Genomic DNA, 17,953 nt, shown 5'->3' on the forward strand with positions numbered 1-17,953 from the left:
TTGTCGTTTATATTTATAATTATTTTCTTAAAAAATTTTTATACAAACTCTATTTCATATATTAAATCTTTGAACAATGTTTGACCCAGATGTGTAATACATACTTCATTATTGTACTATCAATACATTTACATCTTATTCATTACACATCATCATTCTCTTTAAACTTCTTGAGTAACAAATCATCAAGAAATAATAGTTATGTTGAAGATGTAGTTAAACTACCTTCATCTATAAAATATAACATTCAAAATGTTGATTCAATTCCAACGAATGAGGATAATCTGTTTGCAAGGATACTTCAGAAAAAACAAGATGACATAGATACTGATAAACAAATTCAGGAAATTAACGAGTCTATAAAGGATGGATCAATAATAGGTATAAAATAAATTTTAATTTATTTTCAGACCCAAAAACCAAGGATAAATTATTCCAGGAAGAAAGGGACGAGGATGAACAAAAGCTAGAGAAAAAAGTATTAGAAAATAAATAAATATTTATTATTGTTCTAATAAATATATTTAGGAGGTTTCTCTTGACAGTTCTGGCGAAAATTATAAGGAAGGTGTCGAATCGACTTCTGAGGAGCTTGGTGATATCTCTAATAAGCTCCAGTCGGACGGTGTAGCATCAAAGGGTAAAATTTTAAAATAAAATAATTTAAATATTTTAGATTCCGATGATATTCAATTAAGAGATAACTTATTGAACAAAGTGATCAAGTCACAACAGAAAAGCGTTTTTGGGGCTTAATATATTTTTTAAATGCACATTTTATTATTTTCCCTTTAAATTAAAAGTTAATTTATTTACTTGTTTTATGAATAATATAAAAATCTTATTCAATCAAAATCATATTTTCTTATCGTTGTTTTTTCTACAAAGTTTCATTAGAACATACTCAAATACACAACTGTTAACCCACTCTTCAGTAAAAAATAAAACATGAATGAAGTTAATGGGATTAATGAAACTCCAGATTTAGAATCTAAAAACGTATGTAAATATCAATGAAGTCATCATTTAATTTAGGATTCTAGGAGGGTTTCTCAGAGGAGAAAAACAAAGTCAACGAGGTACTCTGGAGAAGAATATAACTGTGATAGCTTCGAATCTACAAATAACTTAGCCAATTCTACACACATCGAGGTTGAAGACGAAATCAAAACCTGGGATTTCTTCTACACTTACGACAGGGCCTCAGACTATCCATTCTCTGGATTCAGCACTGCAGAAACAGTCAGAATAATAATTCAGGCTCTAACCAAATTAATGCCGAAGAGGAAGTCTTGCCTAATCTCAGATACCGATTCTGTTCTCGAGGTTGGTCACGGTAAATTTCCACTCATTTGGGACTTGAGGGATCAATTTGGAGACTTTTTATACTTCGGAATCGAGTTCAGTGGTATTGCTTTTGAACAGGCTGTTACGCATAAGTTCAATAACTCATGTTCTCCCTCTGAGGCTTTCGGCAAAAACGTCGAATTTCTCTCCATGAACTCACTACACTATTTCGATTCCGACGGAAAAAGTACTCTTAACCTGATTTTCCCAACTAATGGTGAGCATACAAGACTTAAAGCAGGAGTTGTTAACATCTGTTTGGGGAAAAGCTTCTTGGATTATCTTAGCTGCAGGTAGTATTATACTATCTACTAAAGAACTCAAACTAAATTCAGGTTAACACTAAGTGTCAGTGTCTCGAACTGGAATTTAGAGCCTAGGATTCCTCAAGGAGTTGTTGACATGTTCGACTCAGTAGCTCAGGCTCTTAGGGATTATAAATTGGGTGACACATATCCTTCTCTATTCGTCCTCGTTGAGCCATAGTATGTCATATACAAAACATCTGTTTTTAGTGACATTGTGAAGTTCAAGGACCACATTGGAATAGTCACAAAAGTAATATACACATCAACGTTTGTGAAACAAAGCGAATCACGGTACTTGAGGTTAGTATATGCACAAAGGGACAAGAAAACAAAAGCGGTTTGTTATGCACTGGCGAAGGTTGATTACACTTACCAAAATTATGACGAACTTCGTGAGGACATGTACAAAATCACCAGTAACATTTACTCAAAGAGTCAATCAACTGACGAGGACTGGCTCCTTCCTCACACTGTTCCTCCGAAATGGAAAAGCAATGACACTAAGGATTTTGATAACCTAACGCTACTTTAATAATTTATGTTTCACCTACACATTCCCCACCGTTACAAGGGTGTGTATAATCTTTTGGTTCACACTGTTCACGTTAAATTATGTTTTAATAATGTTCATAATTTATTTTATTTTTAGAATTTATAAATTTAAAAATCGCAATGTTAACGTAACGTTATTTTCCGAAGGATTCTATAATGGTTGAGCTTCCTTCTGTAATAATAAATTTATTATTTTTGACAAAAATGTCACTGGTAAAATCTATCACGTGTAATTATAAATTGTGTTATCTTTCATACAATATGAAAGAATTGAAACCCACACCCAGGTGTAAGTTCGTATTATACAACGACTTGCTTTATCATCCTGCAATGGATCTCCCAGTTTATTCAGAAGAATATCCAAAATACCCTCTGTGAGTTAAAACATTCAATTCATAATCGTTTGCACAGATATCCATACTATGATGCTCCTAAAAACTTATTTTTTGACACATCAAAGTTAAATAAATTCAACGAAAATCCACATGATGACATACAAGAATCCCATATACAGACAGAATATATGGAAAACGCCAGACTTAAACGGTATTTATACAATTTAATTGTTATTTTTAGAAAAGGAATGTCTGTAGAGCATGTTGACAAAAGTCCACTTTCAGGTATACTTTCACTGTCAACGGAATTTTAGAGTTAAATCGCACTATTGGACGTGATTTTAAAGATTATGTTTACTCAGAACGAAAACCACACAAGGAAAAGATTAAAGTATTATCAGTACACATCAATCAAATTTAGGTTGATTTATCGGAGTACGATAAAATAAACCCAGGACTTGGTCCCTGGCCAAGTTATGAAGAATTAAAGAAAAACAACATGGATGTTGACACATCAATGTCTCTGGAACTTGACCCTGATGATGATTTCCAGAAAACATTAATGGACAATCCTCCCAAAAGAACTGAAATTAAGGTAAAATTTACTATTTTCATACCATTTTAGACCATAGCTGAAGCCAGGGATGCTCAACAGAGGTGGCTAGAAAGAAGTCAAAATGAAGGTGATGTTAACAAATGACAATATTTAATATTAATGTAGAATGGCCATTGACATATGATGAGTTTGCTGAACTACCCCTGGACATGAGAGAAGCTTACTATAAAAACAGATATAAAGTCAGGTACTCAATTCACTAAATTATGATTCATTAGTGACATTGATGAGCAATTTCTGATGGTTTTAAATTATAGAAGAGCTCTTGAAAATAAGAAGGTTAGTTAACTTTATTATAAATTGTTTAGAGCAAATTATTGAATCCTATGGAGTTTGACTTTATTGAATCTGACTACAAATACACTCCTAAATACACACCGGTTCTAGAGGACCTGAAGAATGTTAGTTTCTTGAATTAAAAAAATTTTTAGTGGGATGATCCTCTCGAATGTCCGTGGAGACTTAGAGCCAACGAGGCCATAAGGTATTTATATTTTTTAATAGTGTGTTAGAGACTGTGTATCGTACGGATGGCCAGCTAAGGATTTGAGATTTCACTCGGGAATTGATGTTTATGATATTACCTGGCTGCCAGGAGTTGTAAAAATACTAGTTGAGAGAACCAGGAACGAGTGTGGTACCATTAAACCAAAGGAGCTCAAGCTTATGTTAATGAAATTAGGTTTATAATCTATAGTTAATACGAATTTTAGAGAAAAGACTATTACAATTGGATGAAGAGGAGTATACTGAAGTGATGAATAACCACATGATAGTACTATGTTCTAAGCCTGAACATGGTAAAGTACTACACTCGAGAAGAGAATGGAATGAAAATATTGGAAATAAAGTTACAATAAAGATGAACGATGAAGAAAAAACTGAATACACTGGAGAACTGGTGGGATCTGATAGTGTTTTCGGAATACAAATTAAAGTTGGCGATAACAAAATAACATTACCGCTCCCATTTGTTTATGAGGTTTCAACAGTTAATAACAATGTATTTTCAGGTTGTTTTAAAGTAAGAAATTATATTTCGTTTTTAAATTTAAAGTGTTTTTTAATTTTAGAATGTTGTTTTACACATAAATCAATATCCGGTAGATATAATAAAATGATCAAATCTTGTATAAATAATCTTTGATTTTTAACATAATTTTAAGTTAAATTTTATTTTAAAAAGTTTTTAAACACTAATGATCAGTTTTTTAATTATTTTTAATGGCAGACGATGTGATTGATGTGGATTCCAGTGAATCTGACTGTTCCTTCGAGGAATTTAACATTTACGAATGGTTTATGTACTATAATAACCTTTGTTTCGACGGGTCTCTTGACAGAGTCCAGTTATCCTGGAGTAAGAGGATGACTAGATGTGCAGGAATTTGTCAATACAAGGTATAAATATTATTTTATATATGTTTAGCCCATAGGATTTTGCCATATTAGGCTTAGCGAATCTCTACTTAGATACAGATCAGCTACAGAATGCAAGGTATGTATTATTTTCTTATTTTATCTAGTTTCCATTTTTAAAATTTTAGAATAATTTACATTTATTAGGAGACTTTATTACATGAGATGATCCACGCGTATATCTTTTTGAACAAATTAGACTTTCTATTTGGACACGGACCTGTATATTCCAGTTATTTTTATTATTTTCAGAAATTTATTTGGCATATGAAGAGAGTTAATGAGATTACGGGTCTCAACGTAACTGTGTCCCACCAATTTCACGATGAAGTTAACTACTACCGTAAACACATTTGGAGATGTGACGTATTTTACATATTCAAATTAAATTTTATTAGGGTATTTGCAGATTCAAACCGCCTTATTTTGGATATGTTAAACGTTCCACTAATAGGAATCCAGGTCCAAATGACTTTTGGTGTATGAGTTATCAAATACATAGTTATTTAGGGAAAAAACACGAAACTGAATGCGGTGGCAAATTTATTAAAATTTCTAATGATTTGAATGTGTCAACTAAAAAACGAGTCAACAGAGGTAATTCTAAACAGGATAATTTTGATTAGATAAAAAAATTCACACAAACACTATTGAGCAATATTTTAATAAAAGAAAACGAAGTTTGGCGGATTTAGGCTCAGTAAGCTCTCCAATTATTATTGACGAAGATTAATAATTTAATTAATGAAGTAAAATTTTAAAATTAATAACCCTGTATACATATTTGAATAGATTAATTTATTTCCAGACCTTACAATCAGCTATTGGTACTCCATCAATGTCATCACAGGCGCAGAAGTAGTCCTCAACCAGTTTCTTGTCTTCAGGCTTTGTTACGTCAAGTTTTCTGAATGTTTGGAACTCATATGAAGGGTGTTCTGTCACTAGTGCTGGAAGCTCTTTCCCCCTAACTAGCCATACTCCTTTGATGTCAAAGTTTCCAGTAGAGCCCATGACATTAAGCACGCCAAATGAGTAGTGTCTGAACTCGTTCTCAAACCTTTGCAAAAATCCACTCAACATGTTTGACGTGAAGACTTCAGATTTGCACTCATCTTCCAGCTTATTGTAAACCATGTAGTAAAGGCTCCATCCCTCAGGGTCGAATTTCTCCCAAAGCCACGGCATCACCTCCTTGTACAAGTCGCCCTTGCAGTTGCTGTATGTCTTTTTCCACTGGTCAAGACTGAATGATGTCGGCGGAAGTAAGTCCATGGGGTTCTTAGGCTTCTTAGCTGGTTCAGCTGGTTTCTCTTGGACATTGTTCATTTTAGGCTTGCCGTCTAGGGTTCCGTTAGACTTGTAGTTCTCGACCATTTTCAAGAACTTTTGGTAAGCTTCACTGGCCTTAACAGTTCTCAAGAACCTTGCTAGGTGAAGTAGTTCCTTTTCCAGGTATTCAGGGTCAAGTCTCTTTTGATGAACCAGGTGGTCCAGTGAAACTGCACATACTAAATCTGCCGGGCTGAGCTTTTCTGCTACAAGGAACGTCTTTGTTGCAAGGTAATTGTTAAGTGAGTTCACAACTTTTGAAAGGTCTGAATTTGACCCCTTGGTGACCACTGATGACTTGTCAAGTTTAGTTTCGAAGTCAAGTCTTGAATAGAAGAACTCTACCCAGCTGCTCGTGTCACTCCTTTCAAAGGCTGATTTTTCATCTGTTCCCTTGGAAACCTGGTCCAGTAAGTGCCTAACCACAGTTACGTGACCACAGAATGTTCCTAAATCCTTATCTAACACCAGAGTTACTGCGTGTTTGAGTTCTGAGAATGCGTTTTTCTTTGCCTGGGATGCACAACATGTCCCCTTAGCCACTTCGAAATCAAAGTTTAAGTTCGCCCATGCCGCCGTGACTAGAACGCTCTTTGTTCCGTAATCGTCAACATCAACTCCAACAACTTTCTAAAGCAAAATGAAATGAAAAACGTTACCATTTTCTAGATGTTTAAAAAATATTTAACAGAAGTCAAGACTAAATGATATAATAATATTTTATCTCTAAATCGACCACAATAAAATAGAACTGAATTCGTAATGAATTTAAGTTATAGAATCTTCCTGCCTCACAAATGAAATACTAAATTAATAAATGTTAAAACTTATAAATCTTCAAATTATGAAATAACGAAGACCTCTTGATAATAAATTATATAATTATGAATAATAAAATGGTACGGTTTAAATTAATAAATTAATTTATATATTCGTTGATTCTATACACATCATGTACTTCAAGTATCTACACCATATATCCATCCTGTGTGTTGAAATAAGATCAAAATTAAATAGAAGATAGATAAATTGATGTAAAAATGCTATGTTAATTTATAAAATATCATAATAATTATTATCATTGAAAAATAAAATTAATCATCCATTCATTGACACATTATTTATATTATTGTAACACAGGTTTATTTAAATGTTACAATTATTATACAATGGTATTTAGTTAATAAATAAAACCAGATGATTATATTATATACCTTTGTTGTATGATATCTTTAGCCCATGGGGCTACTCCTAAATCAAACAACTCTTATATATATTATCTTTATCGATTATTTAACAGACTTATTATAGTTGTTGGAATTTTTTGTAGATCGTTGTATGATAATATCATCTTACATTTTGGTTTTATTATATCCACAAGAAAGATTCTACACTACTTACTATAATAATCATTTATTAAATTGAAAACTGCAATTATTTGTTTATACAATATTATTAAATTTATATTTTTTCTAATTCCGACGACAAAATTTTAATTTGTTTTATAAGTAAAATTTGCAATGACTGCTGTTCCAAAGACTCTTAAACCCAAGGTCAAATTAAATAGAAGAAAGACCGTTGTAACTAGACTCGGTAAGACGAAAGTTGTTGGTCGGAAATATGCCAGTGTTCCCAAAGTACGTGAAAGTCTTAAGCCAGGCGCTGTTTTAATTTTGCTGACTGGAAGCTACAAAGGCAAACGCGTTGTGTTGCTTAAGGTCTTGAAAAGCGGACTTCTATTAGTCACTGGACCCTTCTCATTTAATGGCGTTCCTCTTAGGAGAGTAAATTCTAGATATGTCATTGCGACCTCAACTAACGTGTATGAGTTTCCCGAGTATGATGGTTCCTCACTGAAGTCCTCAGTTGAAAGAGCAGTTTCAGACCTTACTGACGAAAGTTTCGGAAAGACAAAGGAGACTAAGCTTGCCGAGTTCAAGGACCGCAAGAAGAAAAACAAGAACAAGGACTCCATGTTCGTTGACGAGCCATCTGTTTCAGAGAAGTCCCCGGAACTTATGGCCAAGCTTAAGGCTCTCCAGAGTAAGGTTGACGATGTCCTAGTTCCTTCTCTTAAGAAGTCACAGCACTTGACTAAATACCTCAAGTCAAGATTTACACTAAGGAACAACATGTATCCACACCTACTCAAGTTTTAATTTATTTTGAGTACACATGTATATATACAAGAATATCAGTATGTACATGGAAGTTTGTGTAATATGTATATACGGTTTAGTATATGTAAGCATATTGTGGTATAGTACATTTAATAGTATAACATGAAAGATTGTAGATTAGTTAGATTTAAATGAGTGTTGCGTTTGAGTTTCAGTTATCAAGTCGCCAGTTGACTTGATCTTAATGTTGGAAACCTTGTTTTTCTGTTCACGAGGATTAATCCTTAGTACACCCATCTCCAGTTTTCCCTCTATGGCTTTCAATATCTCATCGTAGCTTAGAGTTTCATACTCCACTAAAGCTTCTGAAAGCCTATGGAGTTGGTTAACATTGTTCTTTATGATTGTAACAGCTCTAGCATATGATTCCTACGAATAATTGAAATTACAATTGAATACTGAAAAATGTAAATAAAAAGATGTAAATGATAAAACAATAGTAATAGCATAAAATACATCGAGAATTGATTGGACTGTTGAGTCTATTTTCTTCCTTAAGTCTTCACTTAATTCTTTATAGCTCTGGGTGTCGACAAACATGGGACCCACAACGTCCTTGAGTCCAACTCCAAACTGCATAACCTAAGAAATTAAAATTAAAAATATAAAAATACCAAAGTCTTTGCAATTTCAGTAGCCCGCTTTAAGTCACTCTGACAACCAGTTGTGACATTTTCTTTCCCGTAAATAACCTCCTCGGCTGCCATTCCACCCATTAGGACATCAATTTCAGCCTTGAGTTCGTTCATTCTAGTATCTTTCTTTTCTTCCGGTATTTTCCACGTGACTCCTAGAGTGTTACCTCTTGGAAGAATAGTCGCTTTATGGACTTTAGTAGCGGAGTTTGTGTGGAGACTCACTAGAGTGTGGCCTCCCTCATGGTATGCCGTTGACTTCCTTTCCCGCTCATTAATCAGAGGTTTACCCTTTAAACCCACGACAACTCTATCAAAGGCCTCCTCAAGTGCAGAGGCTGTTATTGCGGACAAACCTTGGACAGAGCACTTGAGAGCAGCTGTGTTTAGTATGTTGAAAAGGTCAGCTCCGGTCATGCCAACTGTGCGTTTGGCCATGGTAGTAAGATCAATGTCACTAGATAAAATCATCTTACTGGCATAGTGTTTCAGTATTTCAAGTCTTCCCTTCATGTCAGGTAGTGGTATGTATACTGTTTTATCTAATCTTCCTGGTCTTACAAGAGCTGGGTCAAGGCTTTCTGGGAAGTTAGTTGCACAGAGAACTACTATTCCCTCGTGTTTAGCAAACCCATCCAACTCAACCAAAAGTTGGTTTAGGGTCATCCTAACACTGTTGTGGTCCATGGATGATCTTCTACTTCCCACAGCGTCTAGTTCATCTATGAACACAATGCAAGGAGAAATTGATTTTGCAGTTTTAAACAAATCCCTGATTCTCCTTGCACCAACTCCTACAAACATCTCTTCAAATTCAGAGCCTGAGGCGTGAATGAAAGGGACTCCAGCTTCACTTGCAAGTGCTCTTGCAATGAGGGTTTTTCCTGTGCCTGGACTACCTGCCAACAGTATCCCTTTAGGCAGTTTAGCTCCAAGTTTGGCGAATTTCGACGGTTCTTTTAAGTATTCTATCATCTCCTCCAGCTCTTCTCGAACCTCATCACAGCCCTAATAATTATAAACATTATCTAAAATACCTTTACATCGTCGAATGTTGTGTCGGACTCGTCAGGCGTTATCACCTTAAATGAGTGTTTCATACTTCTATGTAAATTCTGGTTAAACATGAGTACAAAGCTTCCGAAGAACAGGACCAAGGTTGAAAAGGACACAAATTTCCTCAAGAATTTCCATCTATACATCATTTATAATGGTGGAAACTTACAGGTTATTCCCTGAAGAGGGATTAACTACTACATGGATCGGGTTCTTCTCATCAACTTTCAGGTATATCTCATTGCGATCTAACAAGTTTAAAATTTTATCCTAAAATAAAGCATAAACTTGTTAATTTGGTTAAACTTACGTTAATTTTATTATCAGTGAAGTTTGTGTTTGGTGGTTCAACTAAAGGCCTAAGGGATCTACTGTAAAGTGTATTTGATAAAACCAGAGCCCTTAAATACTCCTTTAAAACTCCTTCATCCTTGGGAAATGTGTTGTTATGGCAGGATTCAACTGCTCTTATTACGATCCTTGGATCATAATTGTTTGCTTCTCTCAAATTCAATTCGTTTAACTTTCCTCGTAGGATATCCTCATCTATTGATCTTTTTAAACTATATATTCTAGTTGATGAGTGAGTTATTGAGCGTTTTGGCAGGTAAAATGAGTAACTGCTTCCTCTGATTCTTCCCTTATGGGATAAGTTATTAATCAGAGCCACAGTATACTTTCTTATCATTTAATTATTAAAGTAAAATTTAAATTAAATATAAATTAATATAAATTTATAATATAAAAATATAATCTAGTAAATTTTCATTACAATATATATTGTGAGTAACACAACATGTAATAATATACAGAAAATTAATTTACAATTTATAAATCTAGTCAATTTCAGTTTGTATTTTAGCAAGGTTTGTATACGTTATATCAGTTTCGTTATCTTGGCTATATCGGAACAACGGTAAATCAATGTACTCCCCTAATTATTTTTGTTACAACATTTACACATACCGTTGTGGAACACTGATCTCTTTGTATCAAATGACACGAAGCTTCTAGGCTCACTTGATATTTGCTCCACTAATTTTTGTCTCGCGTAATATGCATTTTTGAAGTTATTAAACCTTAGAACTATCCACTGAGGGTCCAAACTAAAAAATTTTGGGTCTGATTTTTCTCACTCTGTTAATGAATCTTTTTTGATATCTTCCATCATTGATGGGTCTATATGGTTATCTTTAATTTGTTTATTTTCCTCTGGTGTGTTTGACTCTTTGATATTCTTTTCAGCTGTAACTACCATTGAACTACTATTTTTCTTCTTCCTCCTTGCCAACGGTGTTATTTTACACGTGCTAAACTCTACAAACTATTAAAAGGATATAAAATACCATGGGTTTGATTATCATAATCTGAATCATCATATATATCCACCAATGTGTTTGCTATAAACTGCAGTGCTCCTAAACACATTGAACCTCTGGTCGGTTACCTGACATCTTCTTAAATGGGGGATAAATAGCTGTTATTAAGCTATGCTTGTATTCCGCAAATTCTGGATATATCATCCTCCCAAAGAACAGGATTCCAAACACTCTAATGTTAGGAGAACAAAGTGAGTTTCTATCCTCACTATTTTCAAACTCTAAAAACTCTGTCAAAATAAGAACATACCAACTATAGCGTATAATGGTGAATACTTATCCTTTGGATCATAACTGTGATTTTTACTCATATTGTTTGGGTTTGCAAGTCTTGCCAGTGGCGGCACTCTATCATCAATTATCTCTATATTCTTCAAACGACCAAACTTCGATAACACCTCAGTTAACTTTTCTTTCAAGACGTCAAACTCAATAAATGGTAAGTTATATATGAATGCATATCTCGACTCTTCCATTTTCTTATTATTTATACTCTGGTCATTCCACTCTATGCTTGCCTCATACACGGCTTTCTAAACCATAATTATATCATTTACTCATACCGTTATGTTCTGATCCCTAAGGAACTTTATTTTGTTAATCTTCAGGTATCTCATCAGCAAATTTCTTTTCGCAGTTTTATTTTTCGACGCCTTCTCTTCCAACACCTTTTCGCGAATCTCCTTTGCTCTCTGCACATTTGAAAACTTCTCTAGTGTGTCAATTCCATACGATGATCTCAGAGTTTCAAATGAATTATCCTAAAAATTTTACAATAGATAAACTTACATAGTTTAGTATATATCGAACTCTTAACATTGAGTACATATCATGCGATGTTAACAAATCAATACACCTTATTAACCATCTACTGACCATCTCATGGTCTGACGTTGGCTTATGCTTGGATATACATTTTAAGAACTTTGATAAATACTGTTTCCTATGAACTTCAGTTTTCCTTTTAGGCGATGTTTGATAAGGTGCCAGAACCTGGTTATTGATCTTAATTATTGTATCAAAGTCAAAGTTGTTATATGAGTATAATAGGAAATTCTTGTGAGAGCTTCTACACAACTGCTTTTGATTTAAGTTTAAAGTCGCGGAATCATGAGCTAATATTATGGAATCCTCGACATTATGAGAGTGTTCTACATGATTAGTATTTAAAGTAGGAGTTGAGTGTTGTAAATTTTGATTTTTATAAATATTGTTTGGGTATGTATTAAGTGTTGAATAAAAACAGTTGAATTTGCGATATAAAGGAAAAAATTTAAAAATGTGGGAAACATTAGAATATCCTCTTGATATATTTGAGATAAGATAAGATTGTGTATGAATTAAATGTGAAATAATCATATTTGTGTAATCTGATATAATATTTCATTTTATTATAAAATCAAATAATAAATAATAAAAATACAAAACAAAAATATAATACTTTAATAATAGAAAACAACGATAATTAAAAAATATATTATTTAAATTATTATTATATAATATACACTATACTCAACAAATTATTAGTTAAAACATTCCTTTTATATTATATATTTATAATTTAAAATTTTATATTATTTAAACTAATTAATTCTTTTAATAAAAAATTTTTAAGATTTTAAAAAATTACTATAATTTTCAAATTTAATCACATTCAAAGATAAATGTAACATAAATTAATAACCTAAATGCCCAGAAAAACTAAAAAGAAATCATTAGATAAATCTAATGATACGAAACATCCAAATTCTAATAAATTAACCAATGGAACTGATGATATCGCAGACGATGGTACACTTTTTAAACTAACATTGTTAATTTAGATTATGATTCTAGTGACGAATCTGAAGATTTCTCAGCTGAACTACTTACGGATAAAGTTGAAGATAACATATACAAGACCTTGATGAAAATTAGGCATGAAGATCCTGAAATCTACAATTACGACCACAAATTCTTCAGTGATTCTGACTTTGAAGATGACGAAGATGAGAAGACAAATAAACAAGTAATTATACTTATATATAAATTTATTATAGGAGAAACCCTTCACATACTCTGATTTCGTTCGTGAAACACTTTTGAAAGAGGGCTCAGAAGCATTTGAGAATTACCTTAACGCTACTTCCGACGGTATTTATTTACTAACATGACATTTACTAGGAATTTCATACACTGAAGAACAAAATAACCTCAAAAAGGCCTTTCTTGAGGCCTCCGAGGCTCTAGACGATTCCGATTTATTAACTAAAAGCGATGCGATTGATGTTGTTCCCAATTTCATTGCATCTCGACCCATTCGTGTAAATTATTAAGTACATAATAAACATTTAGATCAAGCCTTCGAGAGAAACTGAACTAATTTCTAGTTATTGGGGTATGTAAATTTAAATTAATAAAAACATTTAGCTTCACAAGAAAAACTTGACGAGAATGAGGAGTTTTTAAAGGACTACATAATTAACCAGAGGTGGAGAGAAGATAAACTTGAGAATTTTAAAGTCGACCACAGATTAAAAAAACTGTATGTTTCAAAACTAATCTAATTATTTTAGTGATGAGTATGATGAAGAACACTTGGAAAAGGCTGACGAGTTTGAACATAAATACAACTACAGGTATTTTTAACACATTATTATTATGCACTCTATAATATATTATATATTCAACACATTTTAATATACTAATTGATAAATATAGATACGAGGAAGAAGACGGGGCAAAAATCATTGGATATCCTAGAAACATAGAAGATTCAGCTAGGAAAAAGGATGAAAGAAGAAGGCTTAAAAGACTTGAAAAGAAGAAAAGGAAGATGGAAGAGAAGGTTAGAAGAGACGAGAACATAAAAAGACTCAAGAATCTGAGAAGATCAAAGTTTGAAATGGTTAAGGAAATAGAATCAACAGCCGGAGTATCGTCAATTAAACAGGATGCTATTGATTTTGACGCTCCATATGATCCAGAACAGCATGAACGAGATATGAAGAAGATCATAGGTCTTGGGTATGATAAACAAGATGACGACAATTTCGACGCGGATTTGAACCCTGAAATGTGGTGGATGTGTGATGAATGTAAGAAAGGGATATTTTCAGGTCAAACACACTATGATTGCAAAGAATGTGACGACTTTACGTTATGTGAGAAATGCCTAACAGTTACAGGTCACGAGCATAAAGACTTTGACGGGAAGGAAGTCCCAATAATTTGTGCTCCGCCTGAGGAAATAGAGAATTACGACCTCGACTATGAAGACTACATTGGCGACATGCCAGTCAAGTACAAGTATCGCAACGTTGAGCCTTATCCATGCGGCGACATAAAGACACTTTTCGAAAAGACTGATCAGGAGTTGAACGAAACAATGCCACTAAAGTATTTGATCGGGTATGATTTGCCAGATCCGAAGGATATAAAGATCAAAAAACGGCGTAAAAATAAGCGCCAACAGGATCAAACACAAAAGAAGAGATTCCACAAGTCGAAAACTCCACATAATGTTAATCATGATAAGCCTAGAGCCTTAGGACTTAACAAGAAGAAATCCAAAAGTAAAAAGGTGTAAAATATAATTTATTAAATAAAATTACTCTGTATTTGTTATCTTGGTGATTATAATTATCCTGAGTAGGGATTTCCAGTGGTACGGAATTTAGCATTTAACAAATTTCTCCTGCATTGAGCGAGTGCTTTTTTAAGCTGAATACACTCTTGTCCAACATCCTCCGGTCTCAAGTTGTTAAGACAGTCTTCAAATGTTCTGTTAAGTTCCTTGAAACACCGTGAAGACTTGTAGCACTCAACCATATCTGTATGGAGCTTCTCACAAGAATTTGACGCATATCTATGCGGCTTGTCCGGGCTTGGTCTCAGAAACATCTGCGTTCACCTCTTCTCCATTAAAAAATATCTAAAAATAAATAAATTAGTTTTTTTATTGATTTTTACCTGAGGCTTGCCAGACTGTATGTTCTTAATGTCAATGTTTGTTGTACTATTTTCGTGTTCTTCTATTCCAACGTCGTCTGAATCCCCTTTGAGCAGGTTTTCCAGTCGTTTCTGTTTATTAGAAAATTGAGGTAATTTCCCCTCTTTTTTACCAAATTTAGAAGTGTTATGCGAAGGACTTAAGGCTGTGTGAGCAACATAACAAAACTTAGATTTAAGGAGAGAAACCATAAAAGCGCTATGAAAATGTCGAAAATAAAAAACTTACTCCCTACTTTTAGTGTCTGATCCACAAAAAATTATCGGAGATTTATTATAGAACAGTCGAAAGCCTAAAAATATTATATAATAATATTAATTTTGAAACAAACATTCTCTAGACGAAGCGATGGTCTCAAATGGAGTTACAATTGTGTTGAATGAAAACCTTGCGAACAGTTTACCCTTTTTAGGAGGGTTAGTGTGTTCCTTCTTTGAATTGCGATCTAAATAATTATCAATGTATGTATGTGTATATAAATGAGGAACCTTTGAAATATAAACGAAGTTCTGATGGAGTAATGGAGTATATTAATTCTTGAGTTTTTAAAATGTCATGAGGGTCAAGGGCGACTTCAATATAGTCATCCTAATAATAATTATATACTAGTAAAAAATACCTTTAGAACATTACATCCACCAGAATTATGATTAAATGAAATGTCGTTCTTTTCACCGGTATCTAGAATTTGTTTATTTCTAATTTCATCGTCAATATTATGGAAATTATTCGACTGAACTGAAAAAATAAAATGAAAATTATGTTTACCAATGTCGGTATCAAGTTGTTGTTGTGTAACTGGAAGGTCAGTTGTGGATTTAACGTTTGTATCTGTACACATATTAATCAATGTATTTAAAATAAAACAAACCTAGTGGTGGATTTAAAATATTAGATGTGAGAGAATATGAGGGATATATTATAGTTAAGACTAATTTAATGATTATATAGGATTTTAAAATAGTATGAGATTTCATTTACAAAATTTCTATAATACACGAAGAATACTAAAAGAACCATTTATATATTTTATTTATATAGTAAAAATAAGAATAATTTATTTAATTATTGATAATATTAGTTACACATGGGGAGTGTGTACTAAGATATTAATTATTATTTTATTTACACATTTATTTAAAATTACACTATATAAATAATTTTATAAATTTCATACTATTTCAATATGATAATATATATTAATAATATTGTTATAAACTTGTTTTCCAAACAACATCACTAGTTTCTTCAAATAAATTTGTTTTTATCTCAAATGTAAAATATAAAATACACTCACTACAAAAAATGAAATATATTACAACTGTATTCTATGGGTTTTTATTATTTCTAATTATCGCAATTGATGTTAAGGTAATTCTATATATTTAATTTATTATTATCCAGGCAAAACCATACGATTCAATTTTAAGATTTATACAAAGTCATTCTGAAGAAGATGAAAATGATGAAGAACGCGATAATGACCAGGATAATGAAGGTGAAGAGAATGAAGAAGGGGAAGAACGTGAAGACCACGAAGAACCTGTTAAAGAAGAGGAAGATGAATCTCATGAAAACGAAAATGATGAGAAACCATCTACTATGATTGAGGAGGATAAAAATAAACTGGAAGTAGCTGATAAACCTCTGGTGGAGGAACCTAAAAAGAATCCTTCATGGGTTGACGAAGAGGATTTAATTTCTGAATTCGAGGTATTTGTAAAATACTCATCAATTTCTATAGTCTTCACAATCTGAACGGGCTAAAGACTTAACAATTAAAGCACTTCAGAAACGGAGGGCTGCAAATTCACTTAGAGTTTACTGTGAAGGAATAGAACAAGAGCTCGAAAAGGCTAAGAAAAGGACCAACGGAATGAAAAGGCTTGATAAATACAAGCTAACATCACAGTTAGAGTCCAACCTTGCACGAGCTTACTTATTATATAAACAGGCAGATTTGCTTGATGAAAAAGCTCAAGAAGCTAACAAATCCCTGGAGATATTACATTCAAATGATAAAGATAAAGTCATATTGAGAGGTATAATAATATAATTTTAACTATGTTCAGATTGCAATATGTTAAAAATCGGTCCATTATCGTATTCAAATAGGGGAGATAATGTAATTCACAAAACAAAAGAACCTTTGATGGCTAAATTAACTGGGAATTCTCTAGTTCTGTACCATAACAAACTTCCCCAATTGTAATACATTTATTAAATTATTGTTATTTCAGGACCTATTACATGGTTGACGTTGAAATGCCAACTAAACCTGTAGAATCCGCCTCCAGGTGCCTAACCTTCACATACAGGGGAGCAGATCAAGTGTTTTGTTCAGCCACTGAGCAATCTGCACACGGATGGATGAACGGTTTGAATACACTTTTAATATGTTTATCTTAGCAATAACAGAAGCCTGGTTTTGCAAGAATCTAGGCATAAAAGGAACACTCATTAATTTGAAAAAAATTGAATCAAAGAAGGATGAACCAATATCATTATTAAAACATGCTGTTAAAGAGGATAAAAACAAGGCATGTTTTATAAAATAACCTTTCTTCAGGGCTTAATCAATATGGAAGTCTACGTTGATGATAATAAAAAAACACACCTATTGGTTGAAGGGAAGGAAAAGCCTTTATCATCAATCTCTGATATCATCGATGTCAATCAAATAGTTAAAGGTAATTAAAAAAATCATTTATATATTAAAATAATCTAATTTTACAGAGAAAAAAGAAAGTAAAAACAAAAAGGATTGATTTAATCGATTTTTGTAATTTTAAATTCTAATATA

General features: G+C 32.8%; 11 protein-coding genes across 11 annotated transcripts; 7 read left to right on the plus strand and 4 right to left on the minus strand.

Annotated features, from left to right (window-relative positions):
* Positions 1–89: 89 nt before the first annotated feature.
* Positions 90–789, plus strand: TpMuguga_04g00486 (uncharacterized protein; the record flags this gene model as incomplete). The annotated part of the gene is made up of 4 exons (XM_759028.2): positions 90–381; positions 411–478; positions 529–640; positions 677–789. 4 exons carry the CDS (start codon positions 90–92, stop codon positions 754–756), a joined length of 552 nt encoding a protein of 183 aa, XP_764121.1. The 3' UTR covers positions 757–789.
* Positions 790–2,251, plus strand: TpMuguga_04g00487 (uncharacterized protein). The gene is made up of 4 exons (XM_759029.2): positions 790–999; positions 1,036–1,640; positions 1,683–1,832; positions 1,863–2,251. Exons 1-4 carry the CDS (start codon positions 949–951, stop codon positions 2,185–2,187), a joined length of 1,131 nt encoding a protein of 376 aa, XP_764122.1. The 5' UTR covers positions 790–948; the 3' UTR covers positions 2,188–2,251.
* Positions 2,252–2,253: 2 nt separating this feature from the next.
* TpMuguga_04g02215 (uncharacterized protein) lies at positions 2,254–4,252 on the plus strand. Its single transcript, XM_061306144.1, has 13 exons — positions 2,254–2,581; positions 2,619–2,753; positions 2,784–2,827; positions 2,857–2,933; positions 2,964–3,137; positions 3,168–3,225; positions 3,264–3,345; positions 3,377–3,437; positions 3,467–3,559; positions 3,590–3,642; positions 3,671–3,840; positions 3,872–4,140; positions 4,172–4,252. The coding sequence occupies exons 1-13, from the start codon at positions 2,364–2,366 to the stop codon at positions 4,184–4,186; spliced, it is 1,449 nt and encodes a 482-aa protein (XP_061161863.1). The 5' UTR covers positions 2,254–2,363; the 3' UTR covers positions 4,187–4,252.
* On the plus strand, positions 4,170–5,354 carry Sprtn (SprT-like family protein). Its single transcript, XM_759033.2, has 7 exons — positions 4,170–4,559; positions 4,588–4,656; positions 4,725–4,799; positions 4,830–4,943; positions 4,976–5,057; positions 5,088–5,174; positions 5,204–5,354. The coding sequence occupies exons 1-7, from the start codon at positions 4,383–4,385 to the stop codon at positions 5,308–5,310; spliced, it is 711 nt and encodes a 236-aa protein (XP_764126.2). The 5' UTR covers positions 4,170–4,382; the 3' UTR covers positions 5,311–5,354.
* TpMuguga_04g00492 (uncharacterized protein) lies at positions 5,346–6,666 on the minus strand. The gene is made up of 2 exons (XM_759034.2): positions 6,569–6,666; positions 5,355–6,539 (listed from the first exon to the last, which is right to left on the minus strand). The coding sequence occupies exons 1-2, from the start codon at positions 6,569–6,571 to the stop codon at positions 5,376–5,378; spliced, it is 1,167 nt and encodes a 388-aa protein (XP_764127.1). The 5' UTR covers positions 6,572–6,666; the 3' UTR covers positions 5,355–5,375.
* A 513-nt stretch (positions 6,667–7,179) lies between these two features.
* On the plus strand, positions 7,180–8,083 carry rpl6 (Ribosomal protein L6e family protein). Its single transcript, XM_759035.2, has one exon. The coding sequence runs from the start codon at positions 7,430–7,432 to the stop codon at positions 8,066–8,068; it is 639 nt and encodes a 212-aa protein (XP_764128.1). The 5' UTR covers positions 7,180–7,429; the 3' UTR covers positions 8,069–8,083.
* A 94-nt stretch (positions 8,084–8,177) lies between these two features.
* On the minus strand, positions 8,178–10,539 carry FTSH11 (ATP-dependent metallopeptidase HflB family protein). The gene is made up of 6 exons (XM_759036.2): positions 10,091–10,539; positions 9,950–10,050; positions 9,762–9,918; positions 8,704–9,732; positions 8,546–8,671; positions 8,178–8,458 (listed from the first exon to the last, which is right to left on the minus strand). The coding sequence occupies exons 1-6, from the start codon at positions 10,466–10,468 to the stop codon at positions 8,207–8,209; spliced, it is 2,043 nt and encodes a 680-aa protein (XP_764129.1). The 5' UTR covers positions 10,469–10,539; the 3' UTR covers positions 8,178–8,206.
* A 40-nt stretch (positions 10,540–10,579) lies between these two features.
* TpMuguga_04g00495 (uncharacterized protein) lies at positions 10,580–12,622 on the minus strand. Its single transcript, XM_759037.2, has 8 exons — positions 11,949–12,622; positions 11,723–11,920; positions 11,410–11,692; positions 11,228–11,380; positions 11,127–11,198; positions 10,917–11,097; positions 10,747–10,886; positions 10,580–10,714 (listed from the first exon to the last, which is right to left on the minus strand). The coding sequence occupies exons 1-8, from the start codon at positions 12,516–12,518 to the stop codon at positions 10,617–10,619; spliced, it is 1,695 nt and encodes a 564-aa protein (XP_764130.1). The 5' UTR covers positions 12,519–12,622; the 3' UTR covers positions 10,580–10,616.
* A 91-nt stretch (positions 12,623–12,713) lies between these two features.
* On the plus strand, positions 12,714–14,730 carry KRI1 (KRI1-like family protein). Its single transcript, XM_061306010.1, has 8 exons — positions 12,714–12,950; positions 12,983–13,167; positions 13,199–13,292; positions 13,323–13,462; positions 13,494–13,536; positions 13,569–13,683; positions 13,715–13,777; positions 13,860–14,730. Exons 1-8 carry the CDS (start codon positions 12,848–12,850, stop codon positions 14,725–14,727), a joined length of 1,611 nt encoding a protein of 536 aa, XP_061161175.1. The 5' UTR covers positions 12,714–12,847; the 3' UTR covers positions 14,728–14,730.
* Position 14,731: 1 nt separating this feature from the next.
* Positions 14,732–16,199, minus strand: TpMuguga_04g00497 (uncharacterized protein). Its single transcript, XM_061306011.1, has 8 exons — positions 16,022–16,199; positions 15,919–15,981; positions 15,770–15,888; positions 15,639–15,738; positions 15,482–15,595; positions 15,379–15,442; positions 15,111–15,348; positions 14,732–15,072 (listed from the first exon to the last, which is right to left on the minus strand). Exons 1-8 carry the CDS (start codon positions 16,125–16,127, stop codon positions 15,007–15,009), a joined length of 870 nt encoding a protein of 289 aa, XP_061161176.1. The 5' UTR covers positions 16,128–16,199; the 3' UTR covers positions 14,732–15,006.
* Positions 16,200–16,455: 256 nt separating this feature from the next.
* Positions 16,456–17,859, plus strand: TpMuguga_04g00499 (putative integral membrane protein; the record flags this gene model as incomplete). Its single annotated transcript, XM_061306012.1, has 7 exons — positions 16,456–16,521; positions 16,555–16,863; positions 16,895–17,192; positions 17,223–17,358; positions 17,391–17,527; positions 17,560–17,690; positions 17,720–17,859. The coding sequence occupies 7 exons, from the start codon at positions 16,456–16,458 to the stop codon at positions 17,846–17,848; spliced, it is 1,206 nt and encodes a 401-aa protein (XP_061161864.1). The 3' UTR covers positions 17,849–17,859.
* Between the last annotated feature and the right edge of the window lie 94 nt (positions 17,860–17,953).

This window comes from Theileria parva, assembly GCF_000165365.1.
Source record: "Theileria parva strain Muguga chromosome 4 map unlocalized ctg_529, whole genome shotgun sequence".
Lineage (NCBI taxonomy): Eukaryota > Apicomplexa > Aconoidasida > Piroplasmida > Theileriidae > Theileria > Theileria parva.